Source organism: Dermacentor variabilis, chromosome 9 (assembly GCF_050947875.1).
Source record: "Dermacentor variabilis isolate Ectoservices chromosome 9, ASM5094787v1, whole genome shotgun sequence".
NCBI lineage: Eukaryota > Metazoa > Arthropoda > Arachnida > Ixodida > Ixodidae > Dermacentor > Dermacentor variabilis.
The window spans coordinates 141,604,052-141,625,356 of NC_134576.1; the positions used below are offsets into that span (position 1 = coordinate 141,604,052).

General features: G+C 44.0%; 1 protein-coding gene across 1 annotated transcript; it reads right to left on the reverse strand.

Annotated features, from left to right (window-relative positions):
• Positions 1 to 1,641: 1,641 nt before the first annotated feature.
• Ns1 (Nucleostemin 1) lies at positions 1,642 to 19,692 on the reverse strand. The gene is made up of 14 exons (XM_075669737.1): positions 19,476 to 19,692; positions 19,312 to 19,364; positions 19,165 to 19,219; positions 18,088 to 18,290; positions 17,366 to 17,485; positions 16,375 to 16,474; positions 15,274 to 15,377; positions 12,979 to 13,105; positions 12,412 to 12,499; positions 10,316 to 10,639; positions 9,778 to 9,908; positions 5,875 to 5,978; positions 5,120 to 5,279; positions 1,642 to 1,736 (listed from the first exon to the last, which is right to left on the reverse strand). The coding sequence occupies exons 1-14, from the start codon at positions 19,489 to 19,491 to the stop codon at positions 1,669 to 1,671; spliced, it is 1,653 nt and encodes a 550-aa protein (XP_075525852.1). The 5' UTR covers positions 19,492 to 19,692; the 3' UTR covers positions 1,642 to 1,668.
• Between the last annotated feature and the right edge of the window lie 1,613 nt (positions 19,693 to 21,305).

The following is a 21,305-nucleotide window of genomic DNA, read 5'->3' on the forward strand; positions in this document are numbered from 1 at the left end:
AGTAAGCAATGCCATGAGAATATATGAAGCTACAAGAGAAAAGATCAGCCAAACCCATGTAATAATTAACCATCGATCCCATGTTAGCTGAATGATCGCAGCACCAGAGTTCCTTCTCGTAATCTTTGTAAGACACTCTACGTTTCTCCTCATAGTTCCATCACATGCTTTTGCGGCGATGCAGTTGCTCCAGGCAGCTGCAGTACTCAAGATTTTTCATTACTTAATTTCTGCGTTTAGAGAATTCACAGTAAACAAAGGAGTTTATGTAAGGGTACATTCAACTGGTCATTTGAGAACACTTTCAAAGCTGTCTGATAGTCATGCAAAAAAACGAACCTATATTATGGAGACAATTGACTTTCGTAGCATTATTATAGCGTGCTTATTGTCATGCTAAAGCTGCTGCATTGTTAAACTACCTTTACAGCTTTGCAGGAGCACTCAGATATGACCAGTCCAGCATGCCGTTAGTTTATACTATGACCTCCTTGCTGTAAATGTAGACCACAGTGTACTGCGAACTCTCAAGCTTTGACACAACAACCACAGAACTAGTTTGTGCTGATATTATGTCATTTTCTTTTTTTAGCTTTAATATGTCTTGCAATTTTTATTAATATTGTTCAAAGGAGTATGACCTAAAAGCCCTAAACACACCATGCATGGCTTCAACTAGCAATGAGATCACATGCTCCATAACATAGCTGCAAGTGATGCAAGCTGCACATACCAAATGTCCCAGATTTTCTTGCAGAATGACAAGTCTAGACTTCCCAGTTTAGCCACTTGCTCCCTATTAAGGTCTAGCACACTTTAAATATCTTAAAGAGCTGCCAACAACCAAACATCATAGCGCTAATTGAATTCAAGACTTTCTTGACCAGCAGTGCCATGGCGGTGTGTATATTTCCTATGATGAACAAGTTGGATACAAAAGTATATTCAGATTTCATTTAGACAGATCAAGGTGAACTTCCGTCCAGTATAATGCAAGCACTCCCAGGATGCACTGTAAAGCAGGATCATGTCTTGCATACAATCAAGGCCATTATGTTCTGGATTCCACCTGTGTAAACAAGACATACAGGAACAAGAAAACTACATTCCACTAGCAAATATTTTCTCGTGCCATCTCTGATGCCTTTTACACTGAGCCATCTTCCATGGTCAATTGGCTGTAGGCACCTTTTTACAATTCAGCAAGCAGAGCTATATAACACATGCACAGTTGCAATATTCACTCGCTGCTAATCCCTTAATACTTTCATGTAGACACTCATGTACACAAGTAATTGGTTTATTAGTTTTATTAATATTATTTTAATGACTCGCCATGCAATATGCAAAGGCAGGTAAATGAACGAACCCAGTATTGCCTCATGAGGCCTCCAGGTGATGAACCGCGCCAGCTTAAGTAACACAGTCCAATATGGGCTGTGAAGGCTCCAACGGAGCACTAGTTGCTGGAGACATCTATAAAGCTCATATTTTTCAAGTCCGAAATGTGTTTGTACGCCGGTAAGATTTTTCCAGGTTGCTCACACATAAGTTCACAATGCAGGCGCACATTGCCTTTGAATCAACCAATCACAAAATGATGTTTTTGATTAGTTAGAAGGGACACAGGGCTACAGGATGCTTGATTTAATATTCATTTTAATAGATTTATTCACTCCCACCTAAGCCAGCAAGTGCAGATTCTAAGGAGTCCGAAAGGGCAGATGCAACCTTGTCTGAAAAATAAAAACAAAGAATATCGGCAATGGTGAGACAGTCACAGCTACTGGTTCTGAAACAAGACATCTAGAAATATCCTAAAGAACTTACAACTAGGATCAACACTTATGTTGCTTCAAAATTCATTTCTGCACCATAGCTCCCTTGAAGATGATGATCAGAAGAATTTAAGCCAAGCATGTGTAAAAATGAAGGGCGAAATAAAGTTATAAGTTGTGAGCCATATTTTTTATTTTTTTTGTTGAGCTGGTCTGGCATAGTAGAACATAACTTAACAAAATGATTGAGCTATATGCACTCTGCAAAAATGCTGTTGCCAGCACATGTGGTAGCTTTACAATTTCTTCTCTAACTCCAAATTTCGGGCAACAGAGGACATTGGAAGTGGCTTCACAGCAATGCCATATCGCATTCAAGTGATTTACTTTATTTTTATTTGCATTTCTGCTTATGCCAATAGAATATGAATACAAACTTGAAACTGACACAAACATTAAATGTACAGTTGACACTAGAAGATTACAAGGCACAAGTTCTGTGAAAAGCCAAATTTTTTTACACTTCATGCCTGTAACTAGCAAAACTGTACAGCACTAAGTTGTTTTCACATACTGGTACATACAGCAAATCAAAAATACCAGGCTGTGCATCCAGGCTGCAAAAATATATTCACCTTTTTGTTACATCTCATGCCCTGTAAACCATTTAAGCGGATAGTACAAGCAAAAGAAGCTATATATACACAATGTTGCCAGTATCTCCCTCTGTGCATAGTTCAAAAAGGAGCATTATGGTTTAGTGCCACAAACCATAAAGAACTTCAAGGTACAGTGAACGACCGGTTTTTGGGAGGGCAGACTGTTCGAACATGCCCGATAATTCGAACGGCTTCATGGCACTGCCACATACCCCATAGAGTCAATGTATAATAATGTCTGAAATTTCGGATGAAAGAAACCTTCACCGTGAGATTTTCCGGACTTTTTGCCATGACCGCAGGTCTGAAACGGCACTAATAGAAGCCACCACCGCCGCCATATTTATTATCTCGCCGTCTCGAACTGGTAGGCTTGCACGTAGATCCGCTGCCAGCCATAGCCATCACCGCAGCAACGCTACGCCTAGCTACTTCGATGTTCGCTAGCGAGCTTCTTGCTGTTCGGTGCCATGTTTCTTATTGAAACAATTTGCCTGTTAGAAATGGCACTGGCTCCGCTTTTGTAATCCTCTCCAAAGGCTTCGAAGCACAGAAAACATGACGCGTTATATAATGCCAGTTCCTAAAGGTTTGCTTTGCCTCAATACACAAATGTAACGTGGTGAAGCATACGCAAAGTATTGCGGTGACGCATATTGAGTGGGAAGGGGCAATGGTCAAGGGAAACGGTATGTATTAATTATGCACGGGTGCACCCGCTGTCTCCTATCACAGTACAAACACCAATACGCTTAATACGTGCACTGGCAGGCCTTTAGAACTATTTCAAACGTACATGTGGCGATTTGAGCCCTTGGGAGCAGTAAAAAGGATGCATTCATTTTTTTTAACTGCCCGATTTTTCGGGAGTCCGAAAAACAGGACGTTGACTGTATTTACCATTGTTAATGAAGATAGGAATGGGAAAGCATACATTATAAAAGTTCTTGGAAATAATAACATGGGAGTTCAAATTGAAACCACTATGTGTCCATTCAATCAAAAATGAGGTAGGCTCCAAGCTAAGGATGCAAGCCGAAAGCTAACATAACTCGAAAAGCATAAGCGGGAATGAAATTCACTACAGTTAACCTTAACTTGCTCTCCTATCCCCCCTTTCTTTTATTCCAATAGTGCGGCACAAAATATGGTCAGGGTGCACTCCTTCAGCCCAGCGTCTTCGAGAACCCTCTGAAAATTTATTATCACAAAAGTACAGGTAGCTCAGGAGTTGCCGAGGTGCATTAACCCTTTAACGGGGGAATTGTTAGCTCAAGAACAACTGCACCTTGGGATGGCGTTCTTTTTTTTTTTAATTTTGTGTTAACCAAGAAAAATGTTTTTTTACTAGACTTTGATATGTCTCAAATAATTAAGTTGTTTAACATAGTGTTGCGCTCCTTTTCACTTGAGCAACTCGTTTTCATGTTAATCTTGCAGCATGGTACAGCTCCCAGTGCAACATCAAATACAGAAAATATATGCTAATTCAACTCCTGTTCATTAATGCAATTTTTTTGATAATTTAATCCCAACTGAAGGTGCTAGCCGGTGCCCATACATTTCTATGGGCCTAAACTTTCATTATGTCGATCTCAAAATTAGCCTTCGCCAAATAATTCTAACATTAGCTTCGCCGCAATACAGGCTTATTGTGCGGTGAAGCATGCCAAAAATCGAAAGGAGTCACTGTAACAGGACATAGTACATGTTTCTTAATTATACAAGAGGGCACACATTGTCTCTAGGTGCAGTGCGAGCACCTAGACGTCTATACTGGCAGCAATTCAGAGCTTATTTCTGATGTTCCTTAATTACACGCGTGCGCACTTGTCTTCCACCCAGAACCAGAGAGCCATCTGTGTTTTGGGAAAGCTAGCAAAAAGGAAGGCAGCAAGATGAAGAAGCTCAGAAAGCCTACAAAAGACAGGGGGTCCTTCTTCTTGGTGTTCATACTCTGATCAAAGACGGCGCACATGCGTGTGTAAATTAAAGAACACGTGCCATGTCCCGAAACAGTGGCACTTCCCCCCCAAACTTTATATGCTTCACCGCATAACAAGACCGTATTACAGTGAAGCTAACTTTAAAGGCGAATACAGCCAAGTGATTAATAGCATTTGTTATGCCACTCCACTACCTTCCACGAGCTCCCCATTTTGTAGTCGGATGTAGTGGTGACGAACCCCTTTGTCTACAAATGCAAAGTGGTGCAATCTGGAAGAAAAACATCTCACTACCACTCACTATTTCTCCTGATACATGACAGCACACATCCTTCTCGTTGAAAAAGATTATTCATTTGAATTGCGCATCTCTATGTGAAGAGGGGACTCCTGTGTCTGCAGACATGCTCCCCACTTTACAGTCAACTAAATCTAAGCGGCAACATCTAGAAAACAAACACATCACCACCATTCCTTATTTTTTCCGAGAGACACTAGCACATATTCTGTTTGAATAAAATTGTTTCCTTTAAATCGTGCTTTTCAACGTAACGAGAGGGTCGTGCATCTGTAGACACACTCCCCATGGCATGGCCAACTTGGAGGTGCATCTACAGATGCACTCCCCAGTTAGGAGTTTGACGAACAAGAAACGCTACTGCCACAACACAGCGGCGCTGGCTTCCACTTAGTGGAACCAATGCATTGGGAAGACTTATGCACCGTGGCAACTTACCAGATCGTTTACGCTTCTTGAGCATCTTCTTGAACTCTTTCCGTCGAGCCTTGTTTTGTTGCAGCCCAGATTCGATTCCACTTTCACTTTTGCTTGTCACCTTGGCACTCGTAGCCTTCTTGCGCGGTGCCTCAGCTGTCCATTGTGGTCCAGATGACTCCTGCCGGCAGCAGACGCAGAGAGAAAGTGAATTCTATGTCTCAGCCACATTTTAACCATGACACAATCCAGACTATGCTTGGATTTCAATGTCCCTCTCAGTAAGACTCGTTGAACTGTTCATATGATGCATATGTTGTCCCATGAAAAAATAAAATCAAAATGACAGCTTGGTTTATGGAGGTTCACATTACAAAGCAACAAAGGGACTACATGAGACACACTGTTGTCAAGGGCTCCAAATAAATTTTAACCACCCTTCATTTTTTTTTAATGTGCATCCAAAAAGTGGTACTACATGAGCGTTTTTGCGTGCTGTAATGCAACTGCTGCAGCCAGGGGTCTAGTAAGTGACAGCCAGTTTCGGTTTTTGTGTTAAACACAGACATCACTGATGAATAATCTCAGCAAGGTACATAAGCTACCATGTACCATTTGACATGACCTGCACTTGGCTCCACTTGTAATGCGGAAGACAGCTTGCAAGCAGGTGAAAGGTATAAAATCTTGATGTCTGCTTTCCAGAGGGGATTCCATTCGCTCTGTAACCAACTCCTTACGAGGCCCCATGTCTGCCAATGCCTGGTGCTTCTTACCTGGCCAGTGTCCATGGAGGTGCCGGTTTCTTCTTCAGGTGCCATGTCTGCGGTACCCATGGACTCCAAAGGAACAACATCCATTGGTCGCACTACAGGGAGGCCTGGAGTGCGAAAGGTGGTTGCCAATATAAGAGCCGGTCTTAGGCAAACATCTTTTAGCTACTCTAGAGGCTCTCTTTTCAATTTCTTTCATTTGATAAAGACACAGTCACCACATCCTTCAACCAAGTCTGTTGGGGTTTGCAGGTGTTGAAAGCTGTCTAAAAACTCCAAATCTAAGATAAATGAATCATCATCATCATCAGCCTGGTTACGCCCACTGCAGGGCAAAGGCCTCTCCCATACTTCTCCAACAATGCCGTTCATGTACTAATTGTGGCCATGTCGTCCCTGCAAACTTCTTAATCTCATCCGCCCACATAACTTTCTGCCGCCCTATGCTACGCTTCCCTTCCCTTGGAATCCAGTCCGTGACCCTTAATGACCATCGGTTATGTTCCCTCCTAATTGCATGTCTTGCCCATCCCCGCCCCCCCCCCCCCATTTCTTTTTCTTGACTTCAACTAAGATGTCATTAACTCGCGTTTGTTCCCTCACCCAATCTGCTCTTTTCTTATCCCTTAAAGTTACACCCATCATTCTTCTTTCCATAGCTCATTGCGTTGTCCTCAATTTAAGTAGAACCCTTTTCGTAAGCCTCCAGGTTTCTGCCCCGTAGATGAGTACTGGTAAGACACAGCTATTATACACTTTCTTCTTGAAGGATAATGGCAACCTGCTGTTCATGACCTGAGAATGCCTGCCAAACGTACCCCAGCCCATTCTTATTCTTCTGATGATTTCCGTCTCATGATCCTGATCCGCAATCACTACCTGCCCTAAGTAGATGTATTCCCTTACCACTTCCAGTGCCTCGCTACCTATTGTAAATTGCTGCTCTCTTCCGAGACTGTTAAACATTAGTTTTCTGCAGATTAATTTTTAGACCCATTCTTCTGTTTTGCCTCTCCAGGTCAGTGAGCATGCATTGCAATTGGTCCCCTGAGTTACTAAGCAAGGCAATATCATCAGCGAATCGCAAGTTACTAAGATATTCTCCATTAACTTTTATCCCCAATTCTTCCCAATCCAGGTGTCTGAATACCTCCTGTAAACACGCTGTGAATAGCATTGGAGAGATCGTATCTCCCTGCCTGACGCCTTTCTTTATTGGGATTTTGTTGCTTTCTTTATCGAGGACTATGGTGGCTGTGGAGCCGCTATAGATATCTTTCAGTATTTTTACATACGGCTCGTCTACACCCTGATTCCGTAATGCCTCCATGACTGCTGAGGTTTCGACAGAATCAAACGCTTTCTCGTAATCAATGAAAGCTAGATATAAGGGTTGGTTATATTCCGCACATTTCTCTATCACCTGATTGATAGTGTGAATATGATCTATTGTTGAGTAGCCTTTACGGAATCCTGCCTAGTCCTTTGGTTGACAGAAGTCTAAGGTGTTCCTGATTCTATTTGCGATTACTTTAGCAAATACTTTGTAGGCAACTGACAGTAAGCTGATCGGTCTATAATTTTTCAAGTCTCTGGTGTCCCATTTCTTATGGATTAGGATTATGTTAGCGTTCTTCCAAGATTCCAGTACGCTCGAGGTCATGAGACATTGTGTATACAGGGTGGCCAGTTTTTCTAGAACAATCTGCCCACCATCCTTCAACAAATCTGCTTTAACCTGATCCTCCCCAGCTGCCTTCCCCCTTTGCATAGCTCCCAAGGCTTTCTTTACTTCTTCCGGCGTTACCTGTGGGATTTTGAATTCCTCTAAACTATTCTCTCTTACATTATCGTCGTGGGTACCACTGGTACTATATAAATATCTATAGAACTCCTCAGCCACTTGACCTATCTCATCCATATTAGAAATGATATTGCCGGCTTTGGTCTCTTAACGCATACATCTGATTCTTGCCAATTCCTAGTTTATGTCATTGCTTTTAGGCTTCCTCCGTTCCTGAGAGCATGTTCAATTCTATCCATATTATACTTCTTTATGTCAGCTGTCTTACGCTTGTTGATTAACTTAGAAAGTTCTGCCAGTTCTATTCCAGCTGTAGGGTTAGAGGCTTTCATGCATTGGCGTTTCCTGATCAGATTTTTCGTCTCCTGCGATAGTTTACTGCTATCCTGCCTAACGGAGTTACCACCGACTTCCATTGCACACTCCTTAATGATGCCCACAAGATTGTCGTTCATTGCTTCAACACTAAGGTCTTCTTCCTGAGTTAAAGCCGAATATCTGTTCTGTAGCTTGATCTGGAACTCCTCTATTTTCCCTCTTACCGCTAACTCATTGATCGGCTTCTTATGTGCCAGTTTCTTCCGTTCCCTCCTCAGGTCTAAGTTAATTCGAGTTCTTACCATTCTATGGTCACTGCAGTGCACCTTGCTGAGCACGTTCACATCTTTTATGATGCCAGGGTTAGCGCAGAGTATGAAGTCTATTTCATTTCTAGTCTCGCCGTTCGGGCTCCTCCACGTCCACTTTCTGCTATCCCGCTTGCGGAAGAACGTATTCATTATCCGCATATTATTTTGTTCCGCAAGCGCTACTAACAACTCTCCCCTGCTATTCCTAGTGCCTATGCCATATTCCCCCCTACTGCCTTGTCTCCGGCCTGCTTCTTGCCTACCTTGGCATTAAAGTCGCCCATTAGTATAGTGTATTCTGTTTTCACTCTACCCATCGCCGATTCCACGTCTTCATAGAAGCTTTCGACTTCCTGGTCATCATGACTGGATGTAGGGGCGAGGACCTGTACAACCTTCATTTTGTACCTCTTATTGAGTTTCACAACAAGACCTGCCACCCTCTCGTTAATGGTATAGAATTCCTGTATGTTACCAGCTATATTCTTATTAATCAGGAGTCCGACACCTAGTTCTCGTCTCTCCGCTAAGCCCCGGTAGCACAGGATGTGCTTGCGTTTTAGCACGGTATATGTTTCTTTTGGCCTCCTAACTTCACTGAGCCCTATTATATCCCATTTACTGCCCTCGAATTCCCCCAATAGCACTGCTAGACTCGCCTCACTAGATAACGTTCTAGCGTTAAACGAAATGAAAGAGCTGACTGAATTTTGCAGGCTAAAACGAGTGGAATGTGCATACATATTATGTGGCAAAACATTGCTTTATTGAAAATAAGCTCACTTTAAACATTAGGAAGAGCCATCCATTAAAAGGCAAGTCCTTGTTGTCTTTTGCCCCTCTTTCTTTCAATGTTCCTGGCCCTCAGCAATTGGCTTTTACAGTAATGATAGGCATTTAAGCATCAACAGTGACTGTGCACTACTACTCATGAGATGCATGTAAAAAGACTGAAATCAAATACAAATATTGGGGCATAAAAGAGAGGAGGGATCATGACACAATGTAATTTTTATGAACAATGTGAATTGCAGCTTTATGTGCTTTCAGGCAGTAATTTATTTTGCCCTCATGCTGCCATTTGCTAGCCTCATGATTGGTACGGTAACTTCCTCGGTCATGGGGTTATCTTTTCTTCTACAACAAAATGAAGACAATTGTTTTCAGCTAACAATCATTTTTTCAGAAAACTGCTGCAGTGTGCTGCCATTTTTGTGAATGACAAATTACCACCTCCAGTAGTACTGATGGGTCACAGTACGGACAAGTATGGGAAGCACTGAATTAAATGGTTTAATATGCATTGAAGTAGAAGTAAGCAAAGCAACACTGACAATGGCTATAATTACCCAGAATTGAAAATTACACCAATTGACATTATTACCAGTAAACTGCTTGTTCATTCCTCTCCACAGAATGCAAGGTGGTAAAGCATGCCTGTCATGACAAAACAAAATGAATGGGAAGCCATACCCTTCAGCTCGCGCTCCTCCTCCTCAGCGATCGCGTCCAAGTCAAACTCTGCACCCAGGGCTGACACAATGCTGCTGTCTTCCACATTAGACTTGTCCTCGGGAGGTTCCGTGCAATATTTGATGCGGCCACTAAGGAGCACAAATGACGACCTTCCTTAAAAATGACTCTTCTCACATGAGGTTTTCATGATTACAAATGGTTAACACTACCATGACCACTCAATCAAAAAGAGGCGGGTGTAGCCTGTGGAATTGTGCACAACCATAGTACCATATGCAGCCATTGTTGCATCTGACCACCACTGAAGCCAGGCTAGACAAAACTAGCACCTTTAATGACATCTGCATTCGAAGCACTAAAAGCATGTTTTGGATTTAGACAGACAACCCATACAACATCTACTACTGTAATTTTTATTAATGTGAATTGCAGTTTTCTGTGCTTTCAGGAAGCTTGTGGCTTCAGACAAACGAAACTCAGCACAATTTTTCTGCTTGAAGGAAGAAAGAAAGAAAAGAAGACAGCAACAACCAACCAGTTCCAGTCAGAAAGGATCTTGCGGGCTGCCGCAGCTGCGTCGGGCAGGGCGCCTTTGCGAAGTCGTCCCATGCGCTTGGCCAGCATGAGCAGCAGCTCTTCGGGCGAGCCATACTCAGGCAGCCGGTACTGGAGCATGAGCTGCTCGCGTGACGCCCGCCGCAGGATGGAGCAGGCGGGCCCCACGGGGTCTTCCAGAGACTGGGGGCTCTTGGCATTACGCAGCGCCACTGTGGCTTCTGTTGCATCACCCGAAGCCAGCACCACACCGGGGCTGTCCAGAAGCCACACGTGGCTGTCCAGCTGGACACGCTGCATGTACCTGCAAAGACAGTTCAAGATCGAAACAATCCAACCGTGTCAACAATCTGCATAAGAAACAGAGTTTGCCAAGCTCCAAGACTGCATTGTGGTCTCTGGTAGTCCTCCATTTATAAGCACCGTATTTACAGAATTCTAACATGTCCCTAGACCTAAGGCATACTCAATATTCGTGGGTTTAAAGTAAGAAAGTAAAGCTTCACCTGAACGTCACATGCAAGCAATTTGCAAAAGAAAAATACAACCCGCTGTGGTTGCTTAGTGGCTATGATGTTGGGCTGCTAAGCACGAGGTCGAGGGATCGAATCCCGGCCACAGCGGCCACATTTCGATGGGGTCAAAATGCGAATACACCTGCGTGCTTAGATTTAGATGCATGTGAAAGAATCTCAGGTGGTCCAAATTTCTTGAGTCCCCCACTACGGCATGCCTCATAATCAGATCACAGTTTTGGCACGTAAAACCCTATAATTTTAAAAGAAAAATACAGCGTGCTTCCTGCTTTCATGATCAGAAAAACAAGATGTGCAAAATTTAACTTCACAGAAGGGAAACCGTTTCTTAAAATGAGGTTTCATAATGAAAGTAGTGCGTCACCATCGCCATTTGCACTTCACTGGACAGATGCCAAGCATACGGAGATGCTATTCTCGAGTGATCCCTTTTAGAGATACTGCTAGTACTATCACTTCCACAAGATTTTATGTAACTCTGCATTGGACTTGCAAAAGCACAGGGTCGAGAACTTTCCTGGCACTATGCACATCTGGCGAGCTTGGCACAGTGCCAGAAATGCTGACAGCCATATATGTCGATGCATCCGGTGCCTAGTCATTCGAAATCTCGCAGATAGTATATCCGAAAGTGATTGATCAAGAATATCGCTCCCGATTGTACTCATGCCTAATGACTTTGATGGTAGGTTGTTGCGAACGCCACGAACATAGTTTTGGTTTCATAGCCGTTTGTAACGTACAGGCAATTTTCGGACCAATTTTCTCAGAGCGAAAGTGCATGTTATATTCATGAACAGAAACCCGAATGTTAAATGTAGCTGGAAACATGTCACTTATTGAGTTACTGTCTTCTTTTTGCACTTTAAAATCCTAAAATAAAGAAACAAGCTGGACCTTTCTAAAGGCTCTATGACACAGGGCGAAAGCAAACCACCGGTGAACGCAGAACTGACTGTTTGCCTGCACATGCTACACACCATCTTCATAACTTCGTGCAGAGCAGCAAAGGCCAGGGCTTGCATCAGTAAATTAGTAACGAGAGCCAGCTGCATGTTCCAGAGAAGGGAGGAGCACTCGCCCACTGTGCGCTACTAATCTTTCTTTGAACCTTCCATTCTATTCAGCCAGCATCAAGTTGAAAGTGATCAGGGCCATATGAGCAACAGATGAACCCTTCTTCTCGTTCTTTTTCTGGTTGGCTGAGGCAACCCACAGCTTTTGCTCTGCCGCACAGAGCTCATGAAATGGATTATTAACATAACAATGAAGCAGTAAGCCAAGCATACCAGCATCATAGTGGTGTAGAAAAAATATGCCCATGCTGCATGTATGGTAACAGTAGAGGGTTTTACTGGACAAGAGTGTTTCTCTCAACAGTCAGAATGTCATAGAATGAATGGTGAATAGCTCAGATTTCGATACTACACCCTTTCTCACCTTGTATCACATGTGGCTACTTCTACACAAAAGTAGATCAAAGAGCCAAAAGACACGATGAAAAGCGAAATTAAGGAACATGAATCTCAATGACACTTACTTGGTGACACCTGGCACAGCTCCAACTGTGCAGGCTCGCGTCCTCTTCAGGCTGTTGACAAGGCTGCTCTTGCCCACATTCGGATAGCCTGCACAAGTATTGACCACTCAACTCACTAGCACAGGAAAGTTCCAACAATGATCTTGGAAAAAATTAACACAGGGGGCAGGACACTTATATGTCAAGTCAACTCACTAATAAGCCTCAGAAACAGTGGGCCAACAAGAGAAGAGACAGGTCAAAAAAAATTAAATTGTGGGGTTTTACGTGCCAAAACCACTTTCTGATTATGAGGCACATTGTAGCGGAGGACTCCGAAAATTTCGACCACCTGGAGTTCTTTAGCGTGCTCCTAAATCTAAGTACACGGGTGTTTTCGCAATTCGCCCCCATCGAAATCCGGCCGCCATGGCCGGGATTCAATCCTGCAAAGATGAGACAGGTTGGAGCCAACGTTTTGATAACCTGTTGCCGCAATGAAGATAAGACCCCACTGCAGTTGGTTGCAGCCACAAGAGCAACAAAGCACATTTGTTAGGCTTTAAAATTGCTAGGCAGTGCACTGACCTACAACACCGACTGTGATGCACCCCTGGATCCCCTGGTTGCGGCAGTAGTTCCCCAGCAGCTTGAGCAATAGCTGGGCACCCAGGCAGGCCCGTGTCTCTGCATCAGGAGCTGCCCTCTGCTGAGACTGCAACATTTAACCGAAAAATAAGAAAAAAAAAGAAAAAGCTGGATTTTACAGGCAAGACTCCCAACACTGCTTCTGGATATACACAATGTCAAACCAGCTAGGTCATTCTGCACTATAAGTGGCTAAGTAGGGTTTTGGATTGATGTGAAAATGCCTCCTCTCCACTTCATAAGTTATCGACTTATGAAGTGGTGTATCAAGAAGTGCAATTATCATCATCAGCCTATATTATGACCACTGCAGGACTAAGGCCTTTTCCTGCTATCTCCAATTATCCCTGTACTGTGCCGACCAATTCCAGCTAGCGCCTGCAAATTTCTTAGTTTCATCGCTCCACCTAGTCTTCTGCGGTCCTCGACTACGCTTCCCTTCTCTTGTCACCCATTCTGTAACCCTAATGGCCCACCGTTTATTAACGTACGCATTACATGACCTGCCCAGCTCCATTTTTTTCTCTTAATGTCAATTAGAATATTGGCTATCTCTGTTTGCTCTCTGATCTACACTGCTCTCTTCCCGTCTCTTAACGTTACGCCTAACATTATTCATTCCATTGCTTTTTGCGCATTCCTTAACTTGTTTTCGAGCTTCTTTGTAAAGTAACGCAACCTTCCTCACCATCAGCCCACAATCACTTCTGTTGGGCATGTGAACTTGGGGCCTGGGAGCTATCACGCATCCAAAGTAAGTCAATAGAGTGCTACATTGTCTTGCCTTGAATCTGCTCTCTTGAGAGCACACAAATTTGCAGCCAAAGTATGCTTTAAGCATCAAGTGGTACAGTTGAAAGTTGAGTATATAAGTGCAAGTTTCAGCATTTACACAACACAGAGAATACACAGCTGCCAATATCAGAAGTTTCCCATTGTTGCTAGTTTATGAACGCCGCTAGCACCGCACCGCAGTAATGGGTAGATGCTTTGCAGTAATTTGCTAACCTTCAGTAAAGGTTCCAAGCATGCCACGCCTTGTTACACCCGCTAGGCAAGCACATATAGAGAGAATTCAGACAGCACTAACACAAGAGGAACAGATACAGCTGTTTAGTGTAAAAAGAGAAGGGCTCCACTGCTCACAGTTAATCACCATTGTCTCTCCCCCCTCCCACCCCTAATAAAGCACTCTTCCAGAAATCAAAAGGTAAACACATGAAGGTGGGAGGCCATTATACAATTGAACCTACACCACCAAAGTCACACCTTTTACAAGAATACCTCTGTTATATTCAATATTCAACTGACACTGTGGTCCCGTTATGTATATTCCAATGGGCAAAAACGCCTGGTAATTTGAATGCGCAAGCATTTTTGACAGTTAATTCGAACATACCACACTCCGACAATGCTCTCAGCAGCGCAGCAGATCACACGGCGGCACCTCCGACAAGTATTGCTCTGACCCCACCATAGAGAAAGAGCTTAAGAGAGACCCCTCAACACCACGCACGAGGTTCCGTATAAAGTCCAAAGGCGATAACACCGTCGCCGATGCTGTATGAGCAAGTGAAAGCGTGAGAGGGGAGCCGACGATAGTGGCTCCCCATCCGCGCCATCAACAAACCTGGTGGGAAAGCAAATCCGCTTCCCTCCCCGTCCTTGCAAATGCACTCCCTTCGCCCTGCCTCTCAACTCTCTCTTAATTCCCTCACCTTTGAAGGTCTCCACGTATGCCCATCTCTGCACCAGCCCGGCGCCAGCTTAGCCCACTCCCTGAAGTTACGTTTTCACTGCTGTTATCGCAAAGCAAGCGTGGGTTGTCGCGGGCAGTTTCGTGGCCTTCGCTCGCTGTGTGCTATGATATTTCACAACTCGCATCGTTCCTGCATCGTGCTATGGTGTACGAGTACCTCATGAACAAATCCACCTTTTAATTCAAACTTCTTTTAATTGGAATAAATTTTTGGCTCTCTTTGAGTTCAAATTATCGAGATTTGACTGTACTGAGGTTCGGCTGTAGTGGCCAACATGCCTTATGTGCACCAGGACTGTAACCCTTTTAACTCCTAAGCCTGAGCTGTGCTCATTCTACCTGCTTCTACCAACATTGCACTCAACATTACTGCATCTATATGTTCACTACATCCTGTGGAACCGACAATGTGGTGCTCCATGAAAGCTTTCTCAGGAGATTTCTCCACATATATGCAAAATGTCAACAATACTCACCAGGTGCTTCTTCTGGGTCTGAGTGGATGCCTTGAAGGCAATGGTGGGAAGCTCTCGGCGCAGGTAACGTAGCCACTTTGTCAAGTTTTCCCGTGGGATCAAGTCTGCGAGGTGCACAAGTTTCACATTCCTGAGCTAATTTTATGTGTGACCAAACACAGTGGCACAATACTCAATGTCAAAGGGTGGCAAATATAACTGTTTTCATTTCCTGTATACATCGAGGACAAACAGTAAGTTCAAAGGCGAACTTTGAGGTGATCACTTATGGCAGTATACCCTCTCTGACGTAAAGTCAGTGCACAATGCCAGGGAAGCACAACAAGGGGCAGTGAACCTATGACAATTAAATTTTTCCTTTACATCCCTATCACATCACCTAACAATGACTCAACATGAAATAAACTTGGCCCAGAAGTCTGCTCAGACACAAATATTTTTCCTCACACTTTTGTAATGATAAAGCAGCCTGTTTCTCATGCCGCCAACGGCTACATTTCGTAGGAACAGAGCACCTTTCATATTGGTTTGTTTATTGCGTCTTGGTGTTTTGTTTGTTTGTTTTTCACAGAAAACTTACAATGAGTTACATGACTTCATCCTGCACTGGACTTATTTAGGAAATTTCTGATGATAATATACACATGCTCTCACTTCTCTTGAATTAGGAAGGAACAGCGCCAACTAAGACGATCACAAGTGGGGAGAACGACACAGGACAAGCGCTTGTCCTGTGTCGTTCTCCCCACTTGTGATCGTCTTAGTTGGCGCTGTTCCTTCCTAATTCAAGTATGCACCATCTAGCCCAAATGAATGTTGTCCTGTTCTCACTTCTCTATATAAACAAAATCACAGAAAATCAAGTTTTACTCTCTGATTTTAATGCTAGATAACTGACACAGGAGGCAGGAAATGTGATAGATGATTATGTATTTTTGTTTCCAACACATATTTTTGGTCCTCACGCTGTTTATGAAGGCTGCTCACTGCCTATTCTCTTTCTTGTAGCTTCATAAATGGAAAAAAAAAAACTAATTACGTTTTCCCTTTTCTATTCATTCTTTAATTTGCACATTCCTTTCAGTGAAAAAAAATACACACCAATCTTGTTGAGGAGCAGCACAAGGCGTTTACCCCGCGACTGCACCAGCTGCTCCAACTGCGGACTGCGTGTGCCCAATGGATCCCTGGCATCAAGAACCTGCAGCAGCAGCAGCAGCAGCAGCAGCAGCAGCAGCAGCAGCAGCAGCAGCAGCAACAATACAACATATAATAATCAAGAATTCACAGCTCTGTTTTCTTGCAAGAGTCCGATCTTTACTTAGTGCACACTGTACGTCCTGCACAGGCTGATCTTGTGAAGTGCCAAAGGAAATTCAACTGGTTGCAACAATGGCCGTGAGAAATAGAGGAACAGATTCAGAAGGTTCAATAACACCATGAGTAAACAAGTCACCAGACAAACGGTCAAGACAAAATTTGTTTACCACAGTTCAACTGCAAGGCTTGTAAATGCCAGTCTAAGACTAGGATACTGAAGCAGAGACTTGTGTGTCTTACTCCAAACATTCTGCTCAACCAACTGCCATGACATGCAAGCTCTGTGCTTTTTTATTTGCCGTTACCCATTCCTCACTCACATTAAAACAGCAGTCAACATATTCAGGAGTTTCTCAAAAACACAATGATGTTGGAAAGAGCTTCATGTCCTTGTGTTTCGTAGCAACATGTGTGTAAATAGAGAAGAATCCTCAGTGAACTAAGTGGCCGAAAGGTTTGGTCATGTGGGCAGACAAAGAAGCACTCATCAGCAAAACATAAAGCAGTGCTAATGATCAAGTAACATCATGCAAGGAAAAGCCTGACGAACAGAATTGTTCACTAAAAGACGTCGGATGTCATGGAACAAAAACTTCCAGAGCTGTGCTTGGTTGTCATGGCAGCCATTACCAGAAGAAAGTTGCTTTTCATACATCTGATAGTGGCAACACATTAGGTCCAAGACACATGGAGTGCTTTGACATTGTCTGGCTACCTTTGACAGCAAAGCTCTTCCCTTCATGTTGTGCTGAGTAAGTGCAAGGCCACTAACCTGGAGCACAACATCGGCAGCCTCCACAACTTTCCGCAGTTCTTGGTAACCTGTTCGGTTAGACAGCTCCTTAAGCAGATGATCCTGGCCTGTCTGCACCAGATGGTCAATCAGCAAGCCCTGCAAAAAAAATCCCACTTGTCATACTTGCTGCTGTTCACTCTCTATGTGTTTCTGGTTTGCAAGGATTGAAAAAAGCAGTTTACAGAAATAAAGTGCAAGTGAGTGAAGCATCATGTGAATGATGTGAGCATCCTTCTAACGACTGTCACAAAAAGCTTATTGTTTTTTGCCTTTCTGCTGCATTCTGTCTTGACCCTCAAGATCTGCAGTTGGACTGATGGGAGGCCATGTTTGAGCACTATGTGCTGGTAGAATGCATTTGACCACTAAATGCTTTTGTGCATTCTTATTACGACACACAGGGCAAAGCGAACTTTGACACTACATCCTGCACCCACCAAAGGAAAAGTAATACGTATGCAGACACTTCGAAAGGAGTGTGTATCTACTCAGTAAATGCCATTAATATTAGCAAATGTACTTTAACACAATAAACCTTGTTTAGATGAAACATACCCTAACAATTACTGAACACATACATACAGTTGAAACTGCACATTTGCAACATGGTTAGCACCTGGCACACTCAAACTATGTGGCACCAAAATGACATCCCAACCCAAACATGTCGCTAATCTCCCACAGATGGCACTGCTTACACTGACAGCAGCGTGCTGGGCTTGGCGTTTAACAGCGTCAGCTTGTAATTCGCCAAGGTCACGGTGTTTGGCGTGTTGATCCTGTCGAGCTTCTTTCTGGCGACGCCGCTGTTCCTCACGCATCTGCTGCTGCAGCTGTGCCTCCTTGAGCAGCGCCCCCTTGAAGGGAAGGCTGTTGGGAATGCCAGGATCCTTTGGCTTGTCTGCACTTGCACCATTTAGCATTTTAGCAATCTTCTCATACTGCTATACCTCCAAATATACAAAAATTTGACACATCGTCCTCTAATAAGATAGCATCTTGACAAACATCGAAGTGGCCTTAATATAAACCTATAGCTTTGAGTGGGTACTGCAGAGCTGACAAAATATTACTATGCATGCAACATGAAAATGCCACTAATTCTTCCATGCCGCAGCTGGAAATGGCTTGCAATGAAATAGTAAAAAGATAAAGGTCAGTTCACCAAGGAGGCACTACATTTTGTAGTCTAAATTTTGAGTGTCATGTTCTCAAGGTTTCAGAGCAGAGAATGTGACAATGCCTATGCACAAGTTGCACAGCGACAGCTTTTCCCCACAGTGTGTTGAGTGGCACCCGTTTTCCTGACAACACCATTACGTCAAGGAAACCTGGCGTACGAGTTTTGCAGGTTTGTTGTAATGTAACTCAACTTTTTTTGTCTCAACATATGAATAGGAATGCCCTTTTCTCAGAAATAAACAGAAGAAATTGCTTACCTAATATCAACATGTACACCTACAAGACTGTAGGTTTGTGCTAAGTGGAAACGTCTTCCCCTCAACGAGCCATGCAGCCGCCAGCTGTTTTACAAGTTATCCGAGCATTCTATGAAAACGAAAGCAGCTACAACATATCTGACACGGTTACCTATGCGCACAGGGGCACCTGCTGACGCGGCAGGCAAGAAATCACGTAATCGCCTACGGTGACAGCCCCCACACTTTCCACATTTACGAAGGACAAGCTACTGACACGACGTACCCTATTCCTCCATCGACTAGACTGCTCCCCGCAAGAGTGCTTACATGATACTGCGCAGGTCTACTACTCACGTTTGTGCGGGTTCTTCTTTGCCTCCTTCTTTTTCTTCTTCAAGTGCTGCCGTACCTGAAATAATACTCTATGTAAACCGCGACGACGAAATAATACTCTATGTAAATTGCGACAACATCGTCAAACTTCCAGAATTGAGACTCTACCTTCTTTTCTACTTTGTAGCGCTGCCGGCACGACACCCGCTTGCTCATTTTGTCTGAAATTGCATGAATGGAAGCAATGAAATCCCAGATCAATAAATTTCATACAGTTGTGTGGTTCTATTCTTGACAAAGTAAAATAAAGCTGTGGCTTATTCCGGACTCACTCTTCATGTTCGGCATGTTTCCGTCGTCGTAACCACACCGTCAACACTACACAACACTACACCAGTGTCTTGACTAGGTCTTTAACACTTCCTGCAGGCAGAACACTAGCTGTCTACTCGAGTCACAACGAGCGCTTCACGATTTTAAACGCAGACAACTTCAGCACCTCGCCAACTTCACTTTCACGTGGTGCTCCGCACTACGCAAAATTAAATCGACGGGCGCGACGGGCACCGTGAAAAGAGCTGAACATTGCTATTTGTGCTATTTCGACGGATTAAAAACAAAAAAAAGCCGCTCAAAACCATATTACTATATTTAATATATATCTAAAAACTGCAACTAACTACTAATTGTAACTGTTCATACGCATTTGTGCTTTAAATTTTATGCATCATTTGTAGCAGATGGCGTTACTTTATGAGGCGCGGTTTTTGAACCGATTGGAGGATCCTTGGTTCTGTGTAGGTAGTCTGCGTCTTTATTTAAAGAGCGAGGTAAGAAAGCTTCTTTTACATAAAATTATAGGTCGAATGAAACAGACTGCGCGCGGTTTACAGACGCAGCATGTGCTCCTGAGATCAGTACTTTTCCTGTTCTACCTGCGCCTCGCTGCTTCGCGATGCAAGTGCACCAATTAGCCCAGTTTCCCATCTTTTTGGCCTACACTGAGATTTGTTGGCCTTTATATTGCTACGGCACAATATGTGCGATCACGAAAGGCGAGCAGTGTGAAGACGACGACGACGATTAGAAGCTAGCGCGGGCTGTTGCCTCTTGGCCAAGCGTAGCGTATTGCTTTGTAGCCTTGTAAATATACTTGTAAATAGCTTTTCGTCGGTGTCTTCCTACGTAATATATCTGGTGGAGGTGGACGTTCCCTGTACCTCGTCACGGAGCTTCGCAGTGGACGGTACGTCGAGCCTTCCTTCATGGCTCCCGGCGACGACAACTCGACTCCGCCGGCTCCGACACCTGCTGCCACTTCGACGACCTACATCACTCTCCCCGCTCCCCGTGATCCTGGCGTATTCTCAGGCAAAGATGGGGAAGACGTCGATGACTGGATCAGCCTGTATGAACACGTCAGCCGCAATAACCGGTGGGACCCTACTATTATGCTCGCCAACGTAGTCTTTTACCTCGGTGGCACACCTAGAGTTTGGTATCGCACGCACGAAGATGAGCTCACCAGTTGGGATTCACTTAAGACACAGCTTCGAGACTTGTTCGGCAACCGCTACGGTCACCAACTTGCCGCGCAGAAGGCGCTTTCCGGCCGTGTGCAGACGTCAACAGAGCCCTATGTCCCGTACATTCAGGACGTCTTGGCTCTGTGCCGCAAAGTTGACACCCACATGACTGAGTCAGACAAGGTTTCCCACATCCTCAAAGGCATTGCCGATGACGCCTTCAACTTGCTCGTGTGCAACAACGTAGCGACGATGGATGCTGTTATAAAAGAGTGCCGCCGCCTGGAACTCGCCAAAAGCCGACGTATTGACCCGAAGTTTGCCCGTCTGCCCAACACCCCAGCGACATCTTCCTGTGCCGCAATATCTATATTTGTCAAAATTTATATATACATCCCATATTTTTTTCAAATATAGCTCGGCCGCCATTAATGTGGGGGGGGGGGGGGCGGTAGGTAGGTAGATAAACTTTATTAAAAGAATAATCAGAAAAACCGCTAATGGTCGGGGGTGAGTGGGGGTGGGGTGCGAGGGGGGAAATGTGACTCAAAAATGATCTATCGACCTATATTCGTGAACAAATTAAGCTAGCAAAATGCCGAGTACTCCACCACGCCCGCCGGAAGGCTAGTCTGG